The 23,403-nt window shown below is 42.4% G+C and overlaps 1 protein-coding gene across 2 annotated transcripts in view; it reads right to left on the reverse strand.

Moving 5' to 3' along the window:
* Positions 1 to 23,403, reverse strand: part of SNX24 (sorting nexin 24) — a 137,100-nt gene that overhangs the window by 39,666 nt on the left and 74,031 nt on the right. For both annotated transcript variants that reach the window (XM_079783936.1, XM_079783937.1), the window contains exon 3: positions 10,665 to 10,769. In XM_079783936.1, coding sequence (XP_079640062.1) covers positions 10,665 to 10,769 — 105 coding nt within the window. The remainder of the gene's footprint in view (positions 1 to 10,664; positions 10,770 to 23,403) is intronic.

A 23,403-nucleotide genomic window follows, 5' to 3' on the forward strand; every position in this document is an offset into this window, starting at 1 on the left:
CCTGTTCTTTCCTTCAGTTGCAGTTTAAAAGAATCCTTTGTGTCTTAGCTGGTTTGGCTCAGTGGACAGAGCATCAGCCCACGGACTGAAGGGTCCAGGTTCAATTCCAGTCAAGGGCACGTGCCTCGGTTGCAGGCTCGATCCCTGGCCCTGGTGGGGGCTGTGCGAGAGGCAACCAATCGATGTGTCTCTCTCACATCAGTGTTTCTCTCCATCTCTCCTCCCTTCCACTCTCTCTAAAAATCAATGGGAAAATACCTTCAGGTGAGGATTAAGGGGGGGGGGGGGGGAAAGGACGTCCTTTGTAAGAAGGGAAGCTGCCATTGCAACACTTCTTTATCTGTGAATTAAACTCAAAATTCTGCTAGTAAGCACCTAAGCTAAGGGATAAGGTGGCCATTAGGAAAGCAGGGGGTTTCTTGGCTACGTGCTGAGTTTACTCACTTCATCAAGGCCTTTGTGGAAAGCGGTGGTGGGTTAAGAAAGAAAATGTCCATTACTCCTCAGCCAGAATTGGATGGCCGGGAACAGATCCATGTGTCCAACTTAAAAGCATGAAAATGGAAAGTGGAGCAAAAGAAAGGGTAAAAGTATTTTACATAATAAATGTTTTACCTTTAGAAATATCTATGATGATATGAATGGTAATAATGAGAAAACTCATTTTAAAAGTAAAACTAACTTAGGGATCATTATAATTCTAAGATCTTAAATAGAAATCTGTTCTACACTTAAGCTTTGCAGTTCTGACGGCTCACAACCCCAGCAGCGGATGGGAAGCAGTGGTTTGCAATTTTGCTGAGATAAGCAAGAGGGAGCCCCTTCCCTGGTAAGTGAACACTGAAAACATTACAAACCTGGGTCTCAGTTTGGTTTCGTTTGGTCTGTTATTCTCAGCTCCATTTTGCCTACCCTACAATTGTCATGAAATGATTCAAAAACAAAAACAAAAAGGAAAAAAAAAACTTTGGGATTCTGGATAGGACTTGGAGAAAAGGCCCCCTAAAAGAGTATTAATTGATCATATTCTTTAATGAAGTGAAGAAAAGGTGAAAATATATACCTAAAAATGGCTCTTGGCCATACATAAAATAGGTATTTTAGGTAACGTCAGGAAAAGTGTCAAATTTACAAGTGCTCTGCAATCATAAACGTAAGTCCATGAACACACTCTAGTGTGGAAGTAAGAAAATGTGGCTCACAAAATGGTTTAAAGGCATGTTCCAACTCGGACAGAAACTGCCTGTCAAGTCAAAGAGAACACTTCTGAGAAAACACTAGGTGGTACCAGACACCTGCCTGACATGTAATGACCACGTGATTCTGGAGGTAACTGGCACCTTGTCTAAGAATTTTCATGTAGCAACAGGTGATGAGGCAACTGTTCAGACAGAGCAACTGCTTACCCAATAATTTTCTATATAAAACACCATTCCCAAATTTTAAAAACTGAAATGGTATTTTACATAGAACATTGTTAGGTAAATAGTAGCATAATGGGGAAGGGGACCAAGCTGCTGCAGAATGGTTAGGAGAGTAAAGAAGCTGGTGGAAGAGAAAGAGAATAGGCTGGAAAATATGCCCAGTGGAGTGGGAAGGCAGCCTACTTCGGGAGGCAATGTCTTGTTAAGTAAGCATGGTGGTGGGCGGCAGGGTGGAAAAGGGTAAAGGGCAAGACGCAGAGACTATTACTAGTATGCTGTGAACTCCATGACATTAAGCCTACATACAGGCTGTGTAATAAATAATAATAAAAAAAACTTATTTAAAATGGTCATGCTGCAACCTTTTTTGGGACTATCTTATGGGCATGTTGAAGGTCTACTTTATAACACAGGTGTACACATGTGTACAAGTACAACAGACTGCATTTTATAAAGGTTTATGCTCCAGTTGGCCTGAGTTGAAATGCACTCTAAGTCTGACCAGTCACTGCTGTCATAGATGGACCCTAACAGAGGACTCTGCATAACCTCATTACCACCCCTGAATGAACAGGATATGAAATCCATTGTCAGATAAAATCTCATGGTCAGTAAAATAATTAAACTTGTTTTCCAAAACTCGCCATGTTTGAAGAATGTATTCTAGGAAAACATACACTATATGTCATTGCTCAGCGATGCCCCCATTGCAGATGCTGGTAAAAGCTGGACAACTGAGAAGAGTGACTTAACACTTGAGCACTCACTAGAGCTAAGCTTTTCTTTGAAAAGAATCCTTAGGACCCTGAAAATGACATATACAGGGTGTCCCCCAAAATGTACACACACAATTTAACAGCTGAGAGCTCCATTTTGAAAATGAAATGCATTTCAATAAACACTGGCTTTATAATTACTCCAAGTGTGTGTCTACATTTTTTGGGACACCCTATATATGTAATTTTTAAAATGCATCACTGAGGTGGTAAGAAATAAGGAATCTAAAGCAGCCTTAAATGGAATATAAACAGAAATCCTGATAGATAAGCAAGAACCAAAGCTGGCTCTGTCCCATGGGTAAGCTGTGAACCCTAAGAGGGGAGCTCCAAATAAAGCCACTGAAGGATACATCCCCAGGGGAAGGGAGAATGAGAAATAAACACCTTCACAGGTTGCAACCTATATTAATGCCACGTATACGCAGTATTTTGTCATAATGTTTAACGTAAATTTAACACTTAAATGTTTCAGTAGCCACATTAAAAAAGTAAAAAGAATCAACATGTATTTTAACTTAATATATATAAAACTAGAGGCCTGGTGCACGAAATTCGTGCATGGGGGGGCAGGGGTGTCCCTCAGCCCAGCCTGCACCCTCTCCAATCTGGGACCCCTCGAGGGATGTTCAACTGCCCGTTTAGGCCCAATCTTGGTGGGATCAGGCCTAAACAGGCAGTCGGACATCCCCCTCACAATCCAGGACTGCTGGCTCCCAACTGCTCGCCTGCCTGCCTGCAAGATTGCCCCTAATCGCTTCTGCCTGCCAGCCTGATCACCCCCGAACCACTCTCCTGCCAGCCTGATCGACGCCTAACTGCTCCCCTGCTGACCCGATTGCCGCTAACTGCCCTCCTCTGCCAGCCTGGTCCCCCACAACTGCCCTCCCCTGCCAGCCCGGTCACCCCCAAATACCCTCCCCTGCTGGCCCGGTCACCCCCCAACTGCCCTCCTCTGCTGGCCTGGTCCCCCCCAACTCCCTCCCCTGCAGGCCTGGTCCCCCCACAACTGCCCTTCCTGCAGGCCTGGTCCCTCCCAACTGCCCTCCCCTGCTGGCCATCTTGTGGCAGCCATCTTGTGTCCACATGGGGGCAGCCATCTTTGACCACATGGAGGCGGCCATCTTGTGTGTTGGAGTGATGGTCAATTTGCATATTGCTCTTTTATTAGATAGGATATTATTTCACATATAGTCATTATAAAAATTATTGAGATATTTTCCATTCTTTTTTGTTCTTTGGTTTTGAAAACTGTGTAATTTTTACATTATTAGAATATGTTGGTTCAGACTAACTACATTTCAAATGTTCATTAGCCACATGTGACTAGTGGCTTCCATAATGGACATACAGCAAGGTTGGTTGCATAAATAAAACCTATCATGAGAATTCAGATGATATTGTACATGAATTTTCTCAAATTCAGGAATCAAAGCGGAAAAGGGAAATGTGGTATTTATTCTCTTGGAGTTGCTCACTGAACAGGAAGAATTTTACCAATATTAGCTTGCATCAAGAAGTTGGACCATTTTATTTTGCTATAAGAACATGGAACAGTAGTCTTTTACTTTTTATGATGTTTGTGCACCAAGATTTATTTGATAAATGCTTTACTTGACAAAAGCAAATAGAAAGGTGACTGGAAAGAAACAGATAATGTGTACATTTAAAAAACTCATTGATTTAGTCATTCTGTTTAGTGTTTGCAAATCTAAAAATGAAAACATTTTTCAATTATGCAGCAAAGATATTAGTCACTTAGATATTTATTCAACAAAACTATTAACCATCAGGCTTCCCAAAGTATTGGATTTTATCAATGCATGTCCAATAAAAAGAACCATAAGCAATGATAAGCTAGAACCTATGAGAAGTATATTTAATATCTGTAATCAGCCCTTACAAGATGGTTTAAGTTTTAGGTTAATGCATGGCAGATGATGATCATTTAGGTACACTGTTCAAAGGATGTTGCCCATTTAAAAACCAGGAAAATGTGGACTAAGATTTTGACTTTGCTATATTGAAATTCTAATCAAAATTCTAATAAAGGTGTCTTTCACTTTCTTTATTTGAATTTCTGTAAATTAATTAAAAATCTTAAAATGACAGAAAACTAAAAATGGCTCACTAGATTCAAATGGTTTCCCTTTTTTTTCCTTCTGGGAAAGTGAGAGTCAATGTGCTTAAAGAGATAAAACAGAGGCTTGAAAATATGACCAAAAAACATGTAGGCAGATAAGAAAAAAAAATCAAATAGAATTCTTAGAAACAAGAAAACATAATATTAAAATTTAAAAGTCAATGGATAAATTTCCACTTCGAATAAGATGGGTTAGATGTACTTTTTCTTATTCCTCCTGCTAAATACAACTAAAACCCCTGGACCTTATATATGAACCGGACATCTACACTAATAAAAGAGAATCATGCAAATTAACTATCACTCTGCTACACCCACCAGCCAATCAGGAGGAATATGCAAATTAGAAGGAAGTGGGGGCGGGCGAAGGGATCTACAGGAGCGGAGTGCCGCAGTGAAGATGAAGACTGCAGACTCCGGAGTCTGCAGCAAAGATGAAGAAGGCAGACTCTGGCCGGAGCGAAGGCCTGGGTCCTGGGTGCCAGAGGAAAACCGGTGCTGGAAGCCAAGGGAAGGAAAGCCTATTGCACGAATTTCTTTGTGCAACGGGCCTCTAGTGAGATTATACAAGGCTAACGGAAGAAAGAAGACCTGAGGAATGACATAGTGGTGAGTTTTATCTTTCCTGGATTTTAGTTCTGCCTCATGTATCTGAACTTGGAGCAGAAAAAGCTGGCAACCAGGAAATGCCAACAGATGTAGCAAAGCCCCCCAAAAAACTCAACAAAGGAATGAAATATAAAGTATCAGCAAAGAAATAAAAGCTATAAAGAAGAATTAAACAGGAATTTTAGAACTGAAAACACCATAACCAAAATAACAGCAGAATGGAAGAAACAGAGGAAAGAATCAGTGAACTGAAAAACAGAACAACAGAAATTACTCAATCTGACCAATGGAGAGAAAACAGTCTGAGAAAAAAAAAAGAAGAAGAAGAACAGGACCTTAAAAGAACAATATAAATTAACAAAAAAGAAGAAATGGAAAGAAAAAAGGAGGGGGGATGTGCCACCAATTCAAAAGTGGACAAGAAAAGAAACAAAACCTCAGAAATAGAGGGATTAATAGGAAGCTCAGATGTTGAACTAAGCCTAATTATATGAGTAACCATGAAAATGTAAGTGGGAAATTTTAACACACCTTTCTTTTTATAGATCAAGTGGCTAAAATACAGGAGATTTGAATAGCATGCTGAACAAACTTGATGTGGTTGTATACAGCACATTGCACTTACAGTATATACATTTTGAAGCACACATGGCCAACTTTAATAAATGCTTCAATGTGCTGCTGGGAAAGTTAAAAACATAATACTCTTTGATCCAGTGCAGATTACTGACCCAGTGGAACATTTTGTATAATTTGAAGATTGAGTGAGGGGAGGCTAGTCAGATAACAGGCTCTGCTGAAGATAGCACCTTGCATCTACTGTATAACAAACCAGCCTCACCCCAGCCGTGGAATTGTTTTCTTCAAACAATTTTTAAGGATTTAGAGTAGCTTAGATGATCATTTGTTGTGATTTCTGTGAACTGCTTCTGTGTAGTTCCCAATGCTCCATGTACATTTAATTATCGCTCACTCCTCAAGAAAAAGGTGAAAATATAAACAGCTTGTTCTCAAGTAAGAGACAGAAGACGTGGGTACCTTTCTCAGAAAGAGAAATTTCATGTAACTGCACCAAATGGAACCACTGATGTATGCAAAATTCCTGTCAAAAATCTTTGCCTAAAAAATCGTGCCAGCTTGTAATTTGCTACTACAGAAGAGAGAGGGACCTGCCCATTAAATCAGCCTCAAATAAACAAATAGAGCTACGACTAAACCTCAAGCTCACCCTCCATTTATTTTTTTCTTTTCAGAAAGATTATGAATCTTCATCTCCAATGTAATGACACCTTGCCAGTGTCTGGGCATTAGAGCATTTCTGTCCTTCTTTGTGCCCTGCCCTTGAATCGCCTTTTCTATCTAAAGGTTCATATCCTCCAGCTTAGGGGAATTTTCAACTTTTTTTCCTTTGATTATTCCCTTCCCTACTTTTGTATTTTCCACTCTTCTTCTTTTTTTCTTTTTCTGGGACTCTAGAAAGGAGAAATTAGACCAGTCCTCTATGTCCTTTTGTTGGAGAGTTTTTGTGTCTGTACTTTACAGAACAGCATCCCAACTAGAGAGAGCAGCTACTGAATGTTTTCAATTGGATAACAACTAATTCTAAGAACTTGTGTGTGTTCTTGATGTTTCCTTTACACAGTATCCTAGTGTCATCGTTTAGATGTAATACCTTTGTGAAACTCTCTATTTGTTAAATCAATCTTTAAGGTATATTTTGTGTCCTGAATTATCTCTGATGAAGAGCCAGCGCTTCAGTTCATGTTGTCTTTTTGTTCATGCTACTCGTTTTCTTCAAGTGCCTGGCGATCCTTGGTTATCGATCTCACTGGCAAAAGTGGCCTGGGCGGCTTGGGTGGGTTTCCTCTGCTGGCGCCACACGCCTCCTGCCATGTGGAAAGACAGTGTGGGTGCAGCATGCAGTCGTGCGGACTTTTCCTTAGGGATTGTCAACTTGGGCGCCCCAATATCCACGTTAAAAGCTTTAGCTCTCCTCAACCATTCTGCTTAATATCTTGTTATATTTTTTGTTTTTAGAGGAAAAGTCATACAATTTTTTTTTTACCTGGTCATAAACATCAGGCTGCCTACAGTCTGGACCGTGTAAGTAGCCTGGGCACCTGTCCCAGATATACCCTGAATGAACCACTTGTTTCCAGTTTCACTGCTCACCTCGGCCTCTCCTTCACCTGCTGATTCTAAGAAGCTCTTCACCACAGTCATGGGCAGGCTGCCTCCCACCTCAAGCACATGCTCCCACAACTGAGTTTAGGCTGCTGCTTTCTGCTTTCTACTGCATCCATTCACACACGTCTAGAAATTTCCATCTTACAGAAAGTTGTTAAAATTTTTTCTTCCTTTGATGATCTTCTCTTTTCCCTGCCCATCTACTACTTAACTGTCGGGATTTATTCCTTAAGTTTTTATTTCAGTTGGATCTCAGGAAAGATGGGAAGTAATCTCAAATGAGGAGCTAAAACTATTATATAAAACATGTTTGATGGTCAAATCAGTGTGGGAAACCCCAATTAATTTATTCTTAAGATTTTTACTTCTATGTAAATGATTTAACACAGCAAACAGACACACACTCATATTTCTCACAGGATTCTAAATATTCAAGTTATAGATTGAAAGAATCACTTATCTACTGATCTATCAAGGGAGCTGGGGCTAAAATATAGGAGATTTGTATATTAGTCAAATACATTGTGATAGTTGATGGTTATAAGGTCTTTTCGATTATTTATTATTATTATTAATTATTATTATTAATTATTACTTCCCTAAGTAAAATTATATGTCAAGGCTGAAAAATATTCTCAGACTTGGAAAATCCGCAATGCATAATGCAAAGAGCCTACACTAGGAGCTAAGAAACTAAAATTCCAGTCCCATCTCCAGTATACTACAGGAAGTGAAGCAAGTTTCTTACACCACTGACCTTAGTTTCTCCATCTCTAAACTAAAAGAGCACCTTTGGAAATGTGTGTCTTGTACTCACCCATGGACCAAGCTGCTCCTTGGACAAGAGGAGCAAGAACTGTTTTCTCTGGTTCTCTCAAGAGTTAATCTGCCCATTTTATGGGTGGGAAACTGAGGCCAGAGAGATTATCATGACCATAACCAAAGGGCAGAAGGCAAGCTGGGTTAGATAATGCCTGTGTTCCCTGTGAGATGGAAATGGTGTGGCATTGGAGTTAATACTTCCTCAGGTTTATGGACCAGAACAGGGCCTTCCTAGCCAGTTCATGCCCAGGTGGGTTGGCTGCAGGACAGCGCCTGCCGAGGAGTGCTGGTGACACCTGCGCCCTGGAGCTCAGGCTCAGGTGCAAGTGCTCAGGGTGAGAGGGATTCTAACTGGAGTTACACGGGCGAGCAGAAGGATCAGTAACAAGTCTTCTCTCTTTTTTCCAGTTTTGAATACTATTTCTTTATTTAGACTTCAACACCAAAAGTTATGGTGAAAAGTCACCTAAGCCAGGGTTTTTAGTTCACTTGGCATTGGTAAGCACTCCCACTCATCCTTCCACCTTCCATCCCGCTCCCAATGCCTGCAAACAGAGTCAGGTGCTAAAGGGAGAGGAAGCGCCCTTGAACTCCCCAGGGACTTCACACACAACAAATTGAATATTAAACGCACAACAGGAAACAAGCCCTCTCCGTCCTTCAACCACATCTTTCAAGCCTCGTTCTGACACTAGAAAGTTCTAAGCTCAATTTGAGTGTCACTGTAAACTCCTCTCTGTGCCAGATGATTTTACCCGCATATTTATATTCCAAGTACAAACAACTTAAAATGTTTACACTGAGGAGTAATGGAAGTCATGTGTCAAATACAATGGGAGGGAAGAGAGTAAAGCTTTCTTCAGAACTAAAGCTGGAGGATATACAATATCTGTGGAAAATCTGCCTTACAAATAAGAATGCAATGTTTACCCATACCATTTAATTACACAGAACATGCATTTTACCCTTTGCATACAGTGTCTAACATCTCATTTTTTTAGTTTTTTTGTTGTTTTTGTTTTGCTCTACAGTGTTGCCCGAAGCTCTGAAAGTCTCTCAGCTCCATACACAGACTCTCAAAGCACACGGCCACACACTTTCCTGTCATTTGTGGTCCCCATTTCCTTTCATCTCCCACTCCCAGGGAGAGGCAGCCAAGAGACTCGCCACTATGTTCAAAAGCAAAAGAGCAAAAACAGTAAAGAGAGGCCTCCTCAGATGTCCTCAGGGCTGCCAGCTGCCGGCTTTCCTCTTTGGGCAGTGTAAAGGCCAGGAAAGGGCTCAGCATCTTCCTGCAGCCAGAGAGTCCCCTGAATTTATCACCAAGCCTTTAGTGACAGCCTCTCCTCAGCTTCCAATCACCAGCTATCCAGGCAAAACCACTCAGAACAGTTCTGAGAGACTGGCCACTGTTGCTCAGTGGTTGGGCATCGAATCACTATGAACCAGGAGGTGACGGTTCGATTCCCGGGCACATGCCTGAGTTGCGACTGGATCCCCAGTAGGGGGTGTGCAGGATGCAGCCAAACAATGATTCTCTCTCATTATTGATGTTTCTATCTCTCTCTCCCTCTTCCTTCTTCTCTGAAATCAATAAAAAAAAAAATTTTTTTTAAAGCAAAGTTCTGTAGAAGAAATAGTACGCTGACTTAACACAGCCTATAGCTGCCCTCGTACACAGAATCCACACCAAGATCAATGCTAATGGGGTTAGGAAGACATCAATGGAAGAATTCAGGCCGGGCTGCCGATTTCTTTGCTGTCTTAGAGATGGATAGATAGATCATCATGGTAACATGTCTTAGAGATGGATAGATAGATCATCATGGTAAATTCATAACTTAGGTGAAGTCCAACTTTTTCTTTTTGAGAGCCAAGACTCCCCGACCCCCCATCTCGCACCATCTCAGTCATTCTCATGTGTCAGCCTCTAAAGTGGACTCAGGTGATCTGCCTGACCACAAGGCATCCACAAGCTGCCCCTCCCCCAACCTCAGCTCAGCACTTGCCCTGTGCAGAGTTCTCTGGACAGTGATAGCTACACTGAACACTCACCTGAGCCCTCCAGTCTTTATTGTTTTAGATCTTGGAAAAGCTGACACTTTCCTTTTGCTTTTTCTGTCACTTGGCAGAAAGGGAGTACTTTTGTTCATCGAATTTAGGTAGTTCTATTTGTAACCCAGCTGCAGGAAAGAGCATCCTACTGTATGCTAATTTTCAAAGAAGTTGGCACTTCATTAGAGGCAAATTTTATACACTCATTCTCAATTTGATCCCATAGATGGACTAGCCAGGCCCACCAAGAAATTCAGTTCCTCTTACCATCTCCCAAACACCCTAAACCTCAAGGCAAGAAAGGCTACGAGAAAGCAATACAACTTGGAGGGGAAAACAAACAAAAAAGGAAAATGAAGTTATTTGTAGAGCTGAATTATAAAAACAAACAGACCCTTTCAACATCAGTTTTTACCTTTATACTAAATTTTCTCTTCCCTGGTCCACATAACCAATTTTAAATAGAACCCAATTTAAGCTAAAAGAACCAACCAACAACACAGCTATAATTTTAAACTTTATTTTAATCTAGAAGGTTTGGTTGCTTCGTGTATTTTGCATCTCACCCATAAGTTCTGAGGAAAAAGTACTGAGATAAATGGCTATTTAAACTATGCTATATAAATTGAGCATCTAAACACATCTTACCTGTAAATATGTTTCCAAGCCTTGTCGTCGTTGTTCCAACACTTTTGGAACCCAGTTCCTCACATGTTTTGAAGGGATTTCTGGAGTTTTAATACATTTCTTAAGCTATAAAGACAGAAACAAACAAAAAATATAGGAAATGTATTTAATTATAAAGACATTATTAGGGGGGAGCCAATAAAAAAGTGAACAACTGTTATCTCCAATAAAAAGAGTAAAATATGATAACACTGAAAATCTGTCAAAAAAATTCTTAGCGGTCCTAAATGTTCAGATTTCAGGATAAAAATTTTGTGTTTTTGATAGTTGTTGCTATTGTTGTACATCATCTGTATTTCAAACTGGAATTATTTTTTTCTAAAAAATTAAAAGTTCAGTACATTAATTATAAAGAAAGTAAATTTTTTTTTAATTTCTAAAATCAATTAATACAATGAAATTTTGATGCAGGCAAGTCTCAGATGGTGGCTGCCCAGCTGCCCAGGGCCAGCCTGAGGCTCAGGTAACCAGGACCGGCCGAGGCTTGCGCTGCCGGCAGTGGCAGCAGCAGAGATGTGATGGGGACGTTACCTTCCCCTGATCGCGGGGTCGCCTCCCGCCCCTGAGGGCTCCCAGACTGTGAGAGGGGGCAGGCCGGGCTGAGGGACCCCCCTCCAGTGCATGAATTTTCATGCACTGGGCCTCTAGTTTTTCATATAAAAAAGCAAAACAAAATGCCATTGTTTACGATCATCATACCCTAAAATGCCATCTGAGCTAGATCACATCATTTGAAGAGTTTTATAATAGAACTAGTAGCCCTGCGCATGAATCCGTGCACCAGTAGCTTGCCAGTAGCTCTTTGCCGCCCTCCAGTAGCTCTCCGCCCACTGCCCTGCCCTCCTGTAGCTCCCTCCACCCCCCCTCATAGCTTGCTGCCCTGCCCCCTCCTGTAGCTCTCCACTGCTCACTTGTTGCTCGCTGCCCCACCCTCCTGCTGATCCGTGATCCAGTCGTTACACGGTCTGTCATTATGCTTCACGGCATAATGACCATTTGCATATTACATCTTTATTATATAGGATGAACTAAAAAAACAGAAGCTGTTCCTTCCAACATTCCTAAGTATTAGGTCCAAATTCCGTTCATGAAAACTGAATGATGGTTCTCAGCTAAGCCTTTTGGGGCAGCAGTTTTAAGGAAACATATAAATGAAAAATAATTATATTGGAAGTTGAGTTAGAAAAACCTGTGTCAGGTGTATCTTACTATATCCACATTCTAAACCTGTGAATATTACCTTACATATCAAGGTACTTTGAATATTTGATTAAATTAGGGATTCACAATGAGAAATTATGCTAGATTATCCAGTTGGGCTCAATGTAATTATCCAGTGGGACTTAAGGAGGGTCACAGTGAGAGAGAGATTGGAAGCAGCTTGCTTTGATGATGGAGGAAGGGTCCTGAGGCCCAGGCAACCTTTAGAAGCTGGAAATGGGAAAGGAATGGGTTCTCTCTTAGAGCCTATGACACCTTGATTTTAGCTCAGTGAAACTCATTTTGGACTTCTGACTTTGAGAAGTATAAGACTACAAATTTGTGTTGCTTAAGCCACTAAAGTTGTGTTAATATGTTACAGCAGCAATAGGAAACTAATACTCTGCCCCCAAAATGGAAGGAATTTTAATATTCTACTCAAGAACTTGGAAAACCTACTGAGATTGCTCCTTTACTACACATGCAAAGAAACAGCATAATAATCTCTAAGAAAATGCACAGTTAAATCCCAGAACCTAATACTGTAATATAAAATTCTTCCCATATATTACCATACACTGAGTGGCCAGATTATTATGATCTCTGAACGCATAATAATCTGGCCACTCAGTGTGTGTGTGTGTGTGTGTGTGTGTGTGTGTGTGTGTGTGTATGTATATGTATGTATGTATATATATATCCTAATATATAAAAAGCCAGGGACCATCATGACCGAAACAACCAGACGGATGACCGAACACAGGCTGCGTGGGACGACCAAATGACTGAACAGCAGGCTGTGTGGGGTGACCAGGCCAGCGGGGGGGTTAGTGAGGGACGACCAAATGACTGAACAGCAGGCTGCGTGGGGCAACCAGGCCGGCCGGCGGGGGGGCAGTAAGGGGCAACCAGGCTGGCGAGGGGGGGCAGTTGGGGCAACTAGGCCAGCAGGTGGGCAGTTGGGGACGAACAGGATGGGGGGGGGGGACAGTGAGGAGTGACCAGGCCAGCAGGGGGGCAGTTGGGGGTGACCAGGCTGGCAGGGGGGATAGTGAGGGGTGACCAGGCCGGCTGAGGGGGCAGTTAGGGGCAACCAGGCAGGCAGGCAGAGGCAGTTAGGGGCAATCAGGCAGGCAGGCATAGAGGTTAGGGGCGATCAGGCAGGTAGACAGGTGAGCAGTTAGGAGCCAGCAGTCCCAGATTGCGAGAAGGATGTCCGACCGCCGGTTTAGGCCCAAACCCATACGATTATCAGCTAATTTCTCAACAGAAACTATGCAGGCCAGATGGGAGTGGCAAGAAATATTCAAAGTGATGAATAGCAAGAACCTACAACCAAGACTACTCTACCCAGCAAAGTTATCATTCAGAATTGAAGGGCAGATAAAGAGCTTCACAGATAAGAAAAAGCTAAAGGAGTTCATCACCACCAAACCAGTATTATATGAAATGCTGAAAGGTATTCTGTAAGAAGAGGAAGAAGAAGAAAAAGGTAAAGATAAAAATTATGAACAACAAATACATATATATCAACAAGTGAATCTAAAAATCAAGTGAATAAAAATCTGATGAACAAAATAATCTGGTGAATAAAATAGAATCAGGGGCATAGAAAGGGAGTGGACTGACAATTCTCAGGGGGAAAGGGGTGTGGGGGGTGCGGGAAGAGACTGGACAGAAATCATACACCTATGGATGAGGACAGTGGGGGGGAGGTAAGGGCAGAGGGTGGGGTGGGAACCGGGTGGAAGGGAGCTATCGGGGGAAAAAAGAAGAACAATTGTAATAATCTGAACAATAAAGATTTATTAAATTTAAAAAAAGATAAAACACATATAGAATTAATCCAGGAAACAATATAAAATTAATAAGCCTCACATTAGAATAAGAAAAACTCCTCAAAGAATAAAATTTTTTATGATTTATGTACGCCTTCAGATTAAAAATCCATTGAGTGCAAGCATAATACATAAAAACAGACCCACACTTACTAACAGAAAAAGATCAGGTGGTAAACAAAGAAAGCAGAACTGCATTGGCAACTGACTTCTCATCAGTTGCAGTGAATGCTAGACAATGAATGCTTCAAAGATCTAATTTGAAAATGGATTTCTGGAACCAGCCGCACCATTAATCAAGTGTGAGAGACCACATGCATTTTCAGACATTCAAGGACTCGAAAAATTTACCTTCCATGTCTCCTTTTACATAAAGTTGAGCATGTAATTCTGGAAAACTGAGGATAAATGCAAGAAGGAGGAAAAATAGGATTTGGCCTTAGAGCTCTGCCCCATCAGCGTGGGGAAGGGAACTCCAAGGACAGCTGAGCACAGCGGCCCGGAGAACCACCAGTCTACGTTGGAGCAAAGGGTCAGAGGGCTTGGAGAGAGGAGCCTCCCGGAAAACAGCTGATTTCATGCAGTAGATAGTATGGAGAGAATGGATAAATTTTAGGATAAAATACATTATTCTTTTCTCTATTAAAAAAATAATTGCTAGCGCCTGGCTGGTGTGGCTCAGAGGTTGAACACTGACCCAGGAACCATGAGGTCATAGATTCAATCCCTGGTCAGGGCACATGCCGGGGTTGTGGGCTCAATCCCCAGGAGGGGGCATGCAGGAGGCAGCTGATCGATGATGTTCCTCTCTCATAGATGTTTCTATTTCTCTATCCCTCTCCCTTCTTCTCTCTCTAAAGATCAATAAAAACATTTAAAAACAGCCCTAGCTGGTTTGGTTCAGTGGATAGAGCGTCAGCCAGCAGACTGAAGGGTCCCAGGTTTGAGTCTGGTCAAGGGCACATACCCGAGTTGTGGGCTTGATGCCCAGTAGGGGGCATGCAGGTGGCAGCCAATCAATGATTCTCATCATTGATGTTTCTATCTCTCTCTCCCACTTCCTTCCTCTCTAAATAAATAAAAAGATATATTAAAAACATTTAAAAATAATAATTCCCAGGGAAAGCAAAGATTCCCTGAAGGTCATGCAACAGAAGACACTCCACTTTCAGGTGTTATTCCGGTGCTAGAGACACTCCTGCCTTCATGGGGCTTACATACCAGGAAACAGACAATAAGAAATAAACAATCCCTAACTGGTTTGGCTCAGTGGATAGAGCGTTGGCCTTCGGTCTCAAGGGTCCCAGGTTCGATTCTGGTCAAGGGCATGTACCTTGGTTGCGGGCACATACCCATAGGGAGTGTGCAGGAGGCAGCCAATTGATGTTTCTCTCTCAGCAATGTTTCTAACTCTCTATCCCTCTCCCTTTCTCTCGGTAAAAAATTAATAAAGATACATTTAAAAAAAAATAAGTTCATTCAAATGTAGAGAAATGATGAATTAAAATTATGTAGTTTCATCAACCAATCTAGTGCTGGGATTCACCTAGTTGTCATTACAAACATCTACTGAGAGCCTATTATAGGTCAAAAAGGGCACCAACAATGGGAACATCAAGATGATTAAGGCACAATCCCTACCCTCAAGGAGCTCATAGCTTTAAAAAAAAAGAAATAAACAAGTTACTAAAACAGGGTGAGGGCCGAGAGTAACAGCAGGGTGTGTGTGTTGGGGGCAGCTGGGGAAGGCCTGTGAGAGGTGGGAACGTCTGTGACCTGCTTCATGCTGCGAGGGAGCCAGGGAAGGAGCTGGAGAAGGAATGCATGGCAAAGACAGAGCAATGGGAAAGGAGGACCAAGCCTGGTGTTCAACACACAGAAAGGAGGAGACAGGTTCAGAGAGAGGCAGCCTCGGACTCTGTAGGGCCGTGGAAGCTAAGGCGGGAAATTGCATATCATTTTAAATGGGAAGCAAATGGAATTTCTTGAGAAAGGGAATGGCTTGCTGCAATTTTTACTTTAAGAGACCATGCGAGATTCTACCAGCAAGATGGACTAGGAGGGGGCTGGAGTCAAAGCAAGGAGACCCGTCAGAAGCTCCTGCAGAAGTCCAGGTGAGAGATGATGGTGAACTGAACTATGTCCTGGCTTTGGGTGGGAGAAGGAGAAGGCTGCGGGAGGATGTGGAAAGCAGAGGTGATCAGAATGGCTCCAAGACCTTCGCTGTTTTAAGGTTTTTTGACCGCACTTGGCAGTCATATTTTGGGTGACCTGCCTGTTGGTGGCAGGATGTCAGGTTTGGATAAGTGGCAGAGAACACTGGTTCTCTCCCCCAATCCACTGCCCCGCTCTTCTACAGAACAGAGCTCCTAATTTTCAGCTGGGTACATGACCACCCAAAATAAAGAACACATTTCCCAATCTCCCTTGAAGCTAGGTGTGGCCCTCTGACTGAATTCTGGTCAAAGGCAGGTAAATAGACATGTATTGTAGCCTTCAGGAAGTGGTCTTAAAGGGAAGGACTCTCCTTCTTTCCTCTCCTTCTTCCTACTGGCTGAATTGCCCATGTAATGGCTAGACCTGGAGCAGTCACCTTCAACCTTTGCCTCATATTGAGAATGGCAAAGCCACAAGAGCCTGGGTCCCTGATGGTCATGAAACTGCCACACCAGCCCCAGACATTATGTGAGAGAAAAATAAAGGTGTGTTTGTTAATGTCACCATTATTTTGTCTCTAGAGTCACTTGCAGCCAAATCGAATCCCACGTGAGCAGGAGACATCCAACTCTGAGGGGCAGGGGAGGGGAGCAGGGCAAGTGGTGAGGAGGGAAGGGTGGAACAGTACGCTGAGTCAGGATAATGTTCCTGGAAGGAATGATCAGACTGTGTGGCTGATGCTGGAAAGTCAAAAACATTGGGTAAAAAGAGTAGGACGCAGAGGTAGGCCCCTCTTTCAAGAAATGATACTAAGAGAGGAGAGCAAGGGGGTGAACAAGGGAGGGAAGCATGGGGTCAAAGGCAAGTTTTATTTTGTTAAATGGCAAATACATGCTATGTATCGATGGAGACTGCTCCAATATTGAGGAGAGAGAAAGAGAGGAGGAAAGGAATTTTTGCTTGTCAGAGAATGCATACCACGTCTCTACACTATTTGAGGTATTTCTCAAACAAAAACAAGAAAAATGCTAAGTTATTCTGTGGAAATCATCTTTGTAGCTTTCGATGTAAAGTCCCTTTAACTCATGAAGCACAATATTTCTTTTAGTGCAGAAGAGAAAATCAACTCCATTATCTGTCTCTCTCCCTTTTTTTTTTTTTTTTAATCGTGAAGATAGAGCACTGAAAACATGTTTTCTTTTTCTTTATGTCAGGAGTACTGAGAAAGCCGATCATCACAGCTGCTGGGGGCTGTGACAGCATTTGCAGTTGAGTAATGAATTGCTCTAGATGAGGAGAGACAAACCTGAGACGATCCGTTTCCAGTAGGGCTCAGCTGCTCACAAGATAAATAACCCCTGCCACTCCTTGCGATGATGAACTGTCCTGGCCACGCTGTGTCCAGCAGACGGCCTTCCTGATCCCCCCGGATGGCCAGCAGATCCCACGATACCACAAGCACAGGCCCCTTCGCCTGCGTGACCACCCCTTTCCCTTTTGCAGTGTTAGAAGTTTCCACAGAACTTGCTCTGCACAGACTCGCCGCATATGCACTGACTGTAGTACCCGTTTTTCCACAAAAAGGAGCACAAATAGTTTCCCCAAGCACATAAAGAAGAATATGAAAAGAAAAATAAAGTTCAAGAAAGAATGAGGGACATTTGGGGTAAAATTCAATCTTTTACTCCATATTGTCACCCCTATAGCCTCAGGGTTCCCTTTAGAGACACAACACATCATAGAGACACTACTACGGGTTCTGGTTTAACCCCAGATGGCAGGTTTTTGGTTCTTTGAAATATGTCATCCATTAAATGAAATATGAGGATGCAATATTTTACCAGAGCCAAAGGCAGACAATAACAGGAATGAGGAGAGTTAATCCAGAAGCAAACCAGCTATATTGGATTAATATATTTCCCGGAAGCCCCTATGAATAAAAGGGTGGGCTGCAAATGACAGGAAACCACTGAAAGGATGTGAAATCTGCTCAGAGCTTGCGAAGGTTTTTCTCTCTACACCGGGCTACGGACCTAGGGAGGAGACGCTGTTTTCAAGGCCCACCTGGAAAGTGGTGAGGCACTTGGCTGTGGTGGGGCCTGGGCGGGAGTTGTGGGCCATGGAAAAAGGTTAAGGCTCACGCTGTCCTCACAGCCAGGGCTGGGCTATAGGGAGAGCACCCTATAACTTTTTTTTTTTAAGAATACAATGCTAAACATGAATGAGAAGACTAGGGTAGGGGTTTGTTTTGGTTTCAGTGTGGTGGTGGTGTCTTCCCATCTTAACTAGCAGAACTACAAAGGAAACACAAGTGTACCCTGGAATTAAAGTTATAGTGAACTAAACTCCCACAAAAAAAGTGTTCTTGTCAATAAAACATTCCTCCTGTGAGTCATAAATATGCGCAGTGATGTTCTCCAATATCCCATTTGCCAAATACTTATTTAATGCCTAATATGTGCCCAACACTAATAGGCGGTGAGGAAGATACAAAAGATAAGACATGGGTCCTACTTTTATTTTATTTACTTATTTTTTAAAATAATTTTATTTTATAATTTATTTTTCTTGATCTTAGAGAGAGGAAGGGAGGAAGAGAGAGAAAGAGAGAGCGCAACATTGATGTGAGAGAGAAACATCAGTCAGTTGTCTTCCATACTGCCCCCAACCAGGGATGGAATCTGCAATTTGGTATGTGCCCTGACCGGGAATTGAACCCAAAATCTTTTGGTGAACAGGATGATGCTCGAACCAACTGAGTCACACCAGTCAGGGTGAGCCCTTCCTTTAAAAAATGTACCTTCTAGCTAGAAAAACTTGGGGACAACCAAGTTTTAATCATCTCTGATATGTTTTTAATTTATAGAAATCTATATTCTAAATGGAAAGAAGTCTATGGACAACAAGACTAGGGAATAAAAGAAACTCACAGGGAAGAAGGAGAACCTGAAAAGTTTTAGTTTGATGTGAATACATGTGAACACAAAGGGAAGGACATCCAGCATGGCAAAGGAAACGGTGATGTTCACATATGGGGCAGGGCGGGGGTGGGGGGTAGAAGGGGACTGCCATTGATGTTTTCATAGGTGAAGCAGAGAGAAGTAAGGCTGGCCTAGGGGTTTGTGGTAAATAAAAGAATGCCCCCCCCTTAAGATGTCTATGTCCTAATCCTTGGAACCTGTGGATGCATTACCTTCCTGGCAAAAGGTGCTTTGTAGATGTGATTATATCAAGCATCTTCACATGGGAAGATTATCCTGGATACCCAGGTGGGTCCAATGTAATCTCAATGGGAGGCAGAAATGTCAAAGACAGAGAGAGGAGATGTGATGATGGAAGCAGAAGTTGGAGTGATGATACTGCTGGCTTTGAAGATGGAGAAGGGGCCATGAGCCAAGGAATGCGGGCAGCCTCTAGATGCTGGGAAGGCAAGGACACTGATTCTCCCCTAGAGCTTTCAGAAGGAATGAAGCCCTGCTGGCACACTTGGAGTAAGAAAATAAACGTATGTTTTAAAGCAAAGTCTGTGATGATTTATTACAGCACTAACAGGACACTAACACAGGGTTGAAGATTATTGGCCTCAAGGGTTATTGTCCCTGATTTAGGAGACAACACAGACCCACTTCAATATATTTGAATCCAAGAATGAAGATGAAGACAGTGTTTTAGGAAAATTGATCTGCAGCAAAGAATGAATAAGAAGACAAGGATCAAAAACAGTTAAAGAAATACTCACATAAAGTAGTAAGACTCTGTTTTAGGATGGTAAGCATATAAGTGAAACATGAAATGGTGCATATAATAGAAATTTGGAAGAATGAACCAATAGGACTTAATGACACTCTGGATATGGAAGGTAAGAAAAAGGTATGAAAGACCTCCAAGGTTTCAAACTTTGTGGCTTCAGTGCTGTGATGGAGGGAGGGTACGAGGGTTGTGTCTAACAGAAACCTCTAAAAATATAACCACACCAGAGGAATTCTCAAATGCTGATAGGCATGAAGATTATCTGGAAGGCTGGTTTAACATGCAGGTTACTGGCCTCCATCACAAAGGCTGATTCAGCGAGTCTGGGCGATACCCAGATTCTGCACTTCGGTAAACACTGCTCTGATTCAGGTGATCCAAAGTTCACACTGTGAAAAACACCAATCAAGAAAAACTAAAAGGAAATGAAGTCAAATGCTCATCATAGCTCTGGAAGAAACAACGAATCTTATTTAAAATCTGAAGGGGTAAAAACTGACATATTAGACAACATAAAAATTTAAATAACTTGTAAATTAAAATAAATATCATAGCCAAAATAAAAAGGTCCCTGGTGAAAAATACTTTCAGCAAATGGCTAATATTTTATTAACAGGACATACAAACTAACGAGCAAAAACAACTGAGACCCCTGCAGATAAATGGGAAAGCAAGTAAATAGAATTCCAAAAAGAAGGTCTAGAATCATAAACAAACTTAAGAAATACCAATTAAAACAGCAACAATGCAGCAAAGATTACTTGCTGAATAAACAAATGTCATTTTGGGGAGTAATATTCAAAGCTGATTAGATGCTGTGCTACTTTCACACTGGCTGGTTGTATTATAAATCCGCTAGACCGTTTTGGAAGAAAGTAATTTGGCAATATATATCAGCAGCTGCAAACATATCCATATTCTTTGACAGAAAATGCTTCCTGCAGTAATTTAGCTTAAGGACACACTCCTGAATATGGGGGTGGGGAGAATTATAGGCAATGAAGACTATCAATTATTGGAAGTTTACCGTGCAATATGCATGATATCATTTTAGTCTGTAAAACAAGTCAATGAAGTTAGGACTCTCATTAGTCCCATACTAAAAATGGGGAACTTGAGGCACTGAAAGATCACGTGACTTGTTCCAAGGACTTGAAGAGTGAGGGGAGGTAAAGGCCAGCTGGGGAACATTCTGCTTCCGGAGCCAGCACACTGCATTTCTACACCATCGTCACCACCACGTGGGACCATGGTTAGTGCAGCAGTATTTGTTTTACTAAAAAATGCAAGAAAAGGAGGAAAATAGGAATTGTATTAGGAGAGTAGAAATATGTGTGGGTAACAATGGTTTATTTCTCCAACCCCCATATTTTCTGCAAGATCTAGCTTTGTAAACCTAAATTACTTGAGGGGAAGAAAATTATGCACATAGGAAAACAAAAACCAAAACCTCCTGAATTTTTCAAAAAAGTTCAAAGGAAATCCTAAGAAAAGTGTAAATGATTAGAATATTGTTTTCATATTTTAATACTGACAATTACAAAAGTTTGGAAGAAATAATAATCATTAAGAACTTTCTTCAGACAAACAGATGAACTGTCAAATAGGCAATAACTTTCTGCCCCAAAATTAGCCTGACAATAAGCCAGGAGGCATTTCTGTGTGTTTGTGGTACATGGAGAAGAGCCATGCATCTATTATTATACAGATGCACAGCACTGGTTAATAGCTCCCATATTATTTTAGAACTAGAGGCCCGGTGCACGAAATTCATGCACGGGGGGGGGGGGTGTCCCTCAGACCAGCCTGCACCCTCTCCAATCTGGGACCCCTTGGGGGAGGTCTTGACTGCCCATTTAGGCCCGATCCCAACAGGATTGGGCCTAAACGGGCAGTCGGACATCCCTCCCACAATCCAGGACTGCTGGCTCCCAACTGCTTGCCTGCCTGCCTTCCTGATTGCCCCTAACCACTTCTGCCTGCCAGCCTGACCACCTCCTAACGACTCCCCTGCCAGCCTGATTGATGCCTAACTGCTCCCCTGCCAGCCTGATTGCCCCTAACTGCCCTCCCCTGCCGGCTTGGTCACCCCTAACTGCCCTCCCCTGAAGGCCTGGTCACCCCTAACTGCCCTCCCCTGCAGGCATGGTGACTCCTAACTGCCCTCCCCTGAAGGCCTGGTCCCCCTCAACTGCCCTCCCCTGCAGGCCTGGTCCCCCTCAACTGCCCTTCCCTGCAGGCCCAGTCTCCCCCAACTTCCCTCCTCTGCTGGCCTGGTCACTCCTAACTGCCCTCCCCTGCAGGCTTGATCGCCCCCAACTGCCCTCCCTTGCAGACCTGGTCCCCCCCAACTGCTCTACCCTCCTGGCCTGATCGCCCAGAATTGCCCTCCCTTGCAGGCCTGGTCCCTCCCAACTGCCCTCCCTGTTGGCCATCTTGTGGCGGCCATCTTGTGTCCACATGGGAGCAGCCATCTTGTGTGTTGGAGTGATGGTCAATTTGCATATTACTCTTTTATTAGATAGGATTAACTTGGAGTCATTGGCTAAACACCTTTTTTAACATGTGATAAATACACTGTAAAGTGTGAGAAAAATCAGGAGACTGGCAAGAGAGCAAATTGCATCCACTGCAGAAATAGTTGAATATATTATTTTTTAATTTAAATGAAAATAAATTTAACTACATTTAAAGGGAAAATACTTAATGTAAAAACATAACATTCAAAGCGCATCACAAAACTCAAATATGGGAATTGGGGTATCAAAAATCTAACAAAAGTATAGAGTTATATAATCTGGCAGCAATAATCAGTAAAGCCTGTATATTCTAATTTTTTGCCCATTTCAATCCTTCTTAACACAATTTTACAGTCAAGATTACAGACTTGTTTTAATCCTACCATTATCTGTACTTTCGTAGTTACTTTTTTGTCAAATCTCCTACAAATACAGTGGAGCCTTCCAGCAGCTGCTTTCTGCTCTGTAGTAAATACGATTAAGAGAGAGTTTCTCAATTAAAATTCTGCTCCAAAAAGCTATTTTTTTTTCTCTGTGTCCTTGTGAGGATGTTTTAACAAAGCTGCTAGAAACATGCAAATTTGAGAGATCTGAGAATTTGTATTCTCTTAATTCTACTAGGCCTGCTGATATAAGAATAGCTAAAATAATTAACAGAATTGTAGAAATTGAGAAGTCCTAGAAAATCTGGGTTTTTTCTGTCTGTGCGTACCTAAGAACTGCCTACAATCACTGGAAGAGGATTGTCTTCCGCAGAAGAAAATAAACTGTAGTAGAGAAGAGAAGAGGGTGAGCGACCCTCCACTCCAGGAAGCGTGGGCAGCCTCTGCTCGGGGCGGGCCTACCTGGCAGCCACCCGGCTGTGCCTCCAGTGGAGCTGGTCCCCGAGTATCTTCTGGGGTCAGCTGGGCTGTGTCGGGGTCATGGATAGCTGGGCGCTGACCTGGGAGGTTAGGAGGGAGGCTCCCACATGACAGGCTGCCTGGTCATCAGAGCTGGGCTGGGGATGGAGCTCTGCTTTTAATCTCACTGTAAGGACTTATTTCAGGATTTGCCCAGTGGAAATCTCTCTAGAATCTGTTTCCTTGAAAAACAGTAAACAAAACGGAATTTCTTGAGGAGGACGTGAAACTCACAGTCCAAGTTTGTTTCTCTTGCCTCTGGGTTGAGGCTTTTGTGAAGTCAGCTGGCAACACCAGGCCTGAACCTGTGCTGTTTCTTTTGGAAGTAAACTTG

This window comes from Cnephaeus nilssonii (assembly GCF_951640355.1).
Source record: "Cnephaeus nilssonii genome assembly, chromosome: 2".
Classification (NCBI taxonomy): Eukaryota; Metazoa; Chordata; class Mammalia; order Chiroptera; family Vespertilionidae; genus Cnephaeus; species Cnephaeus nilssonii.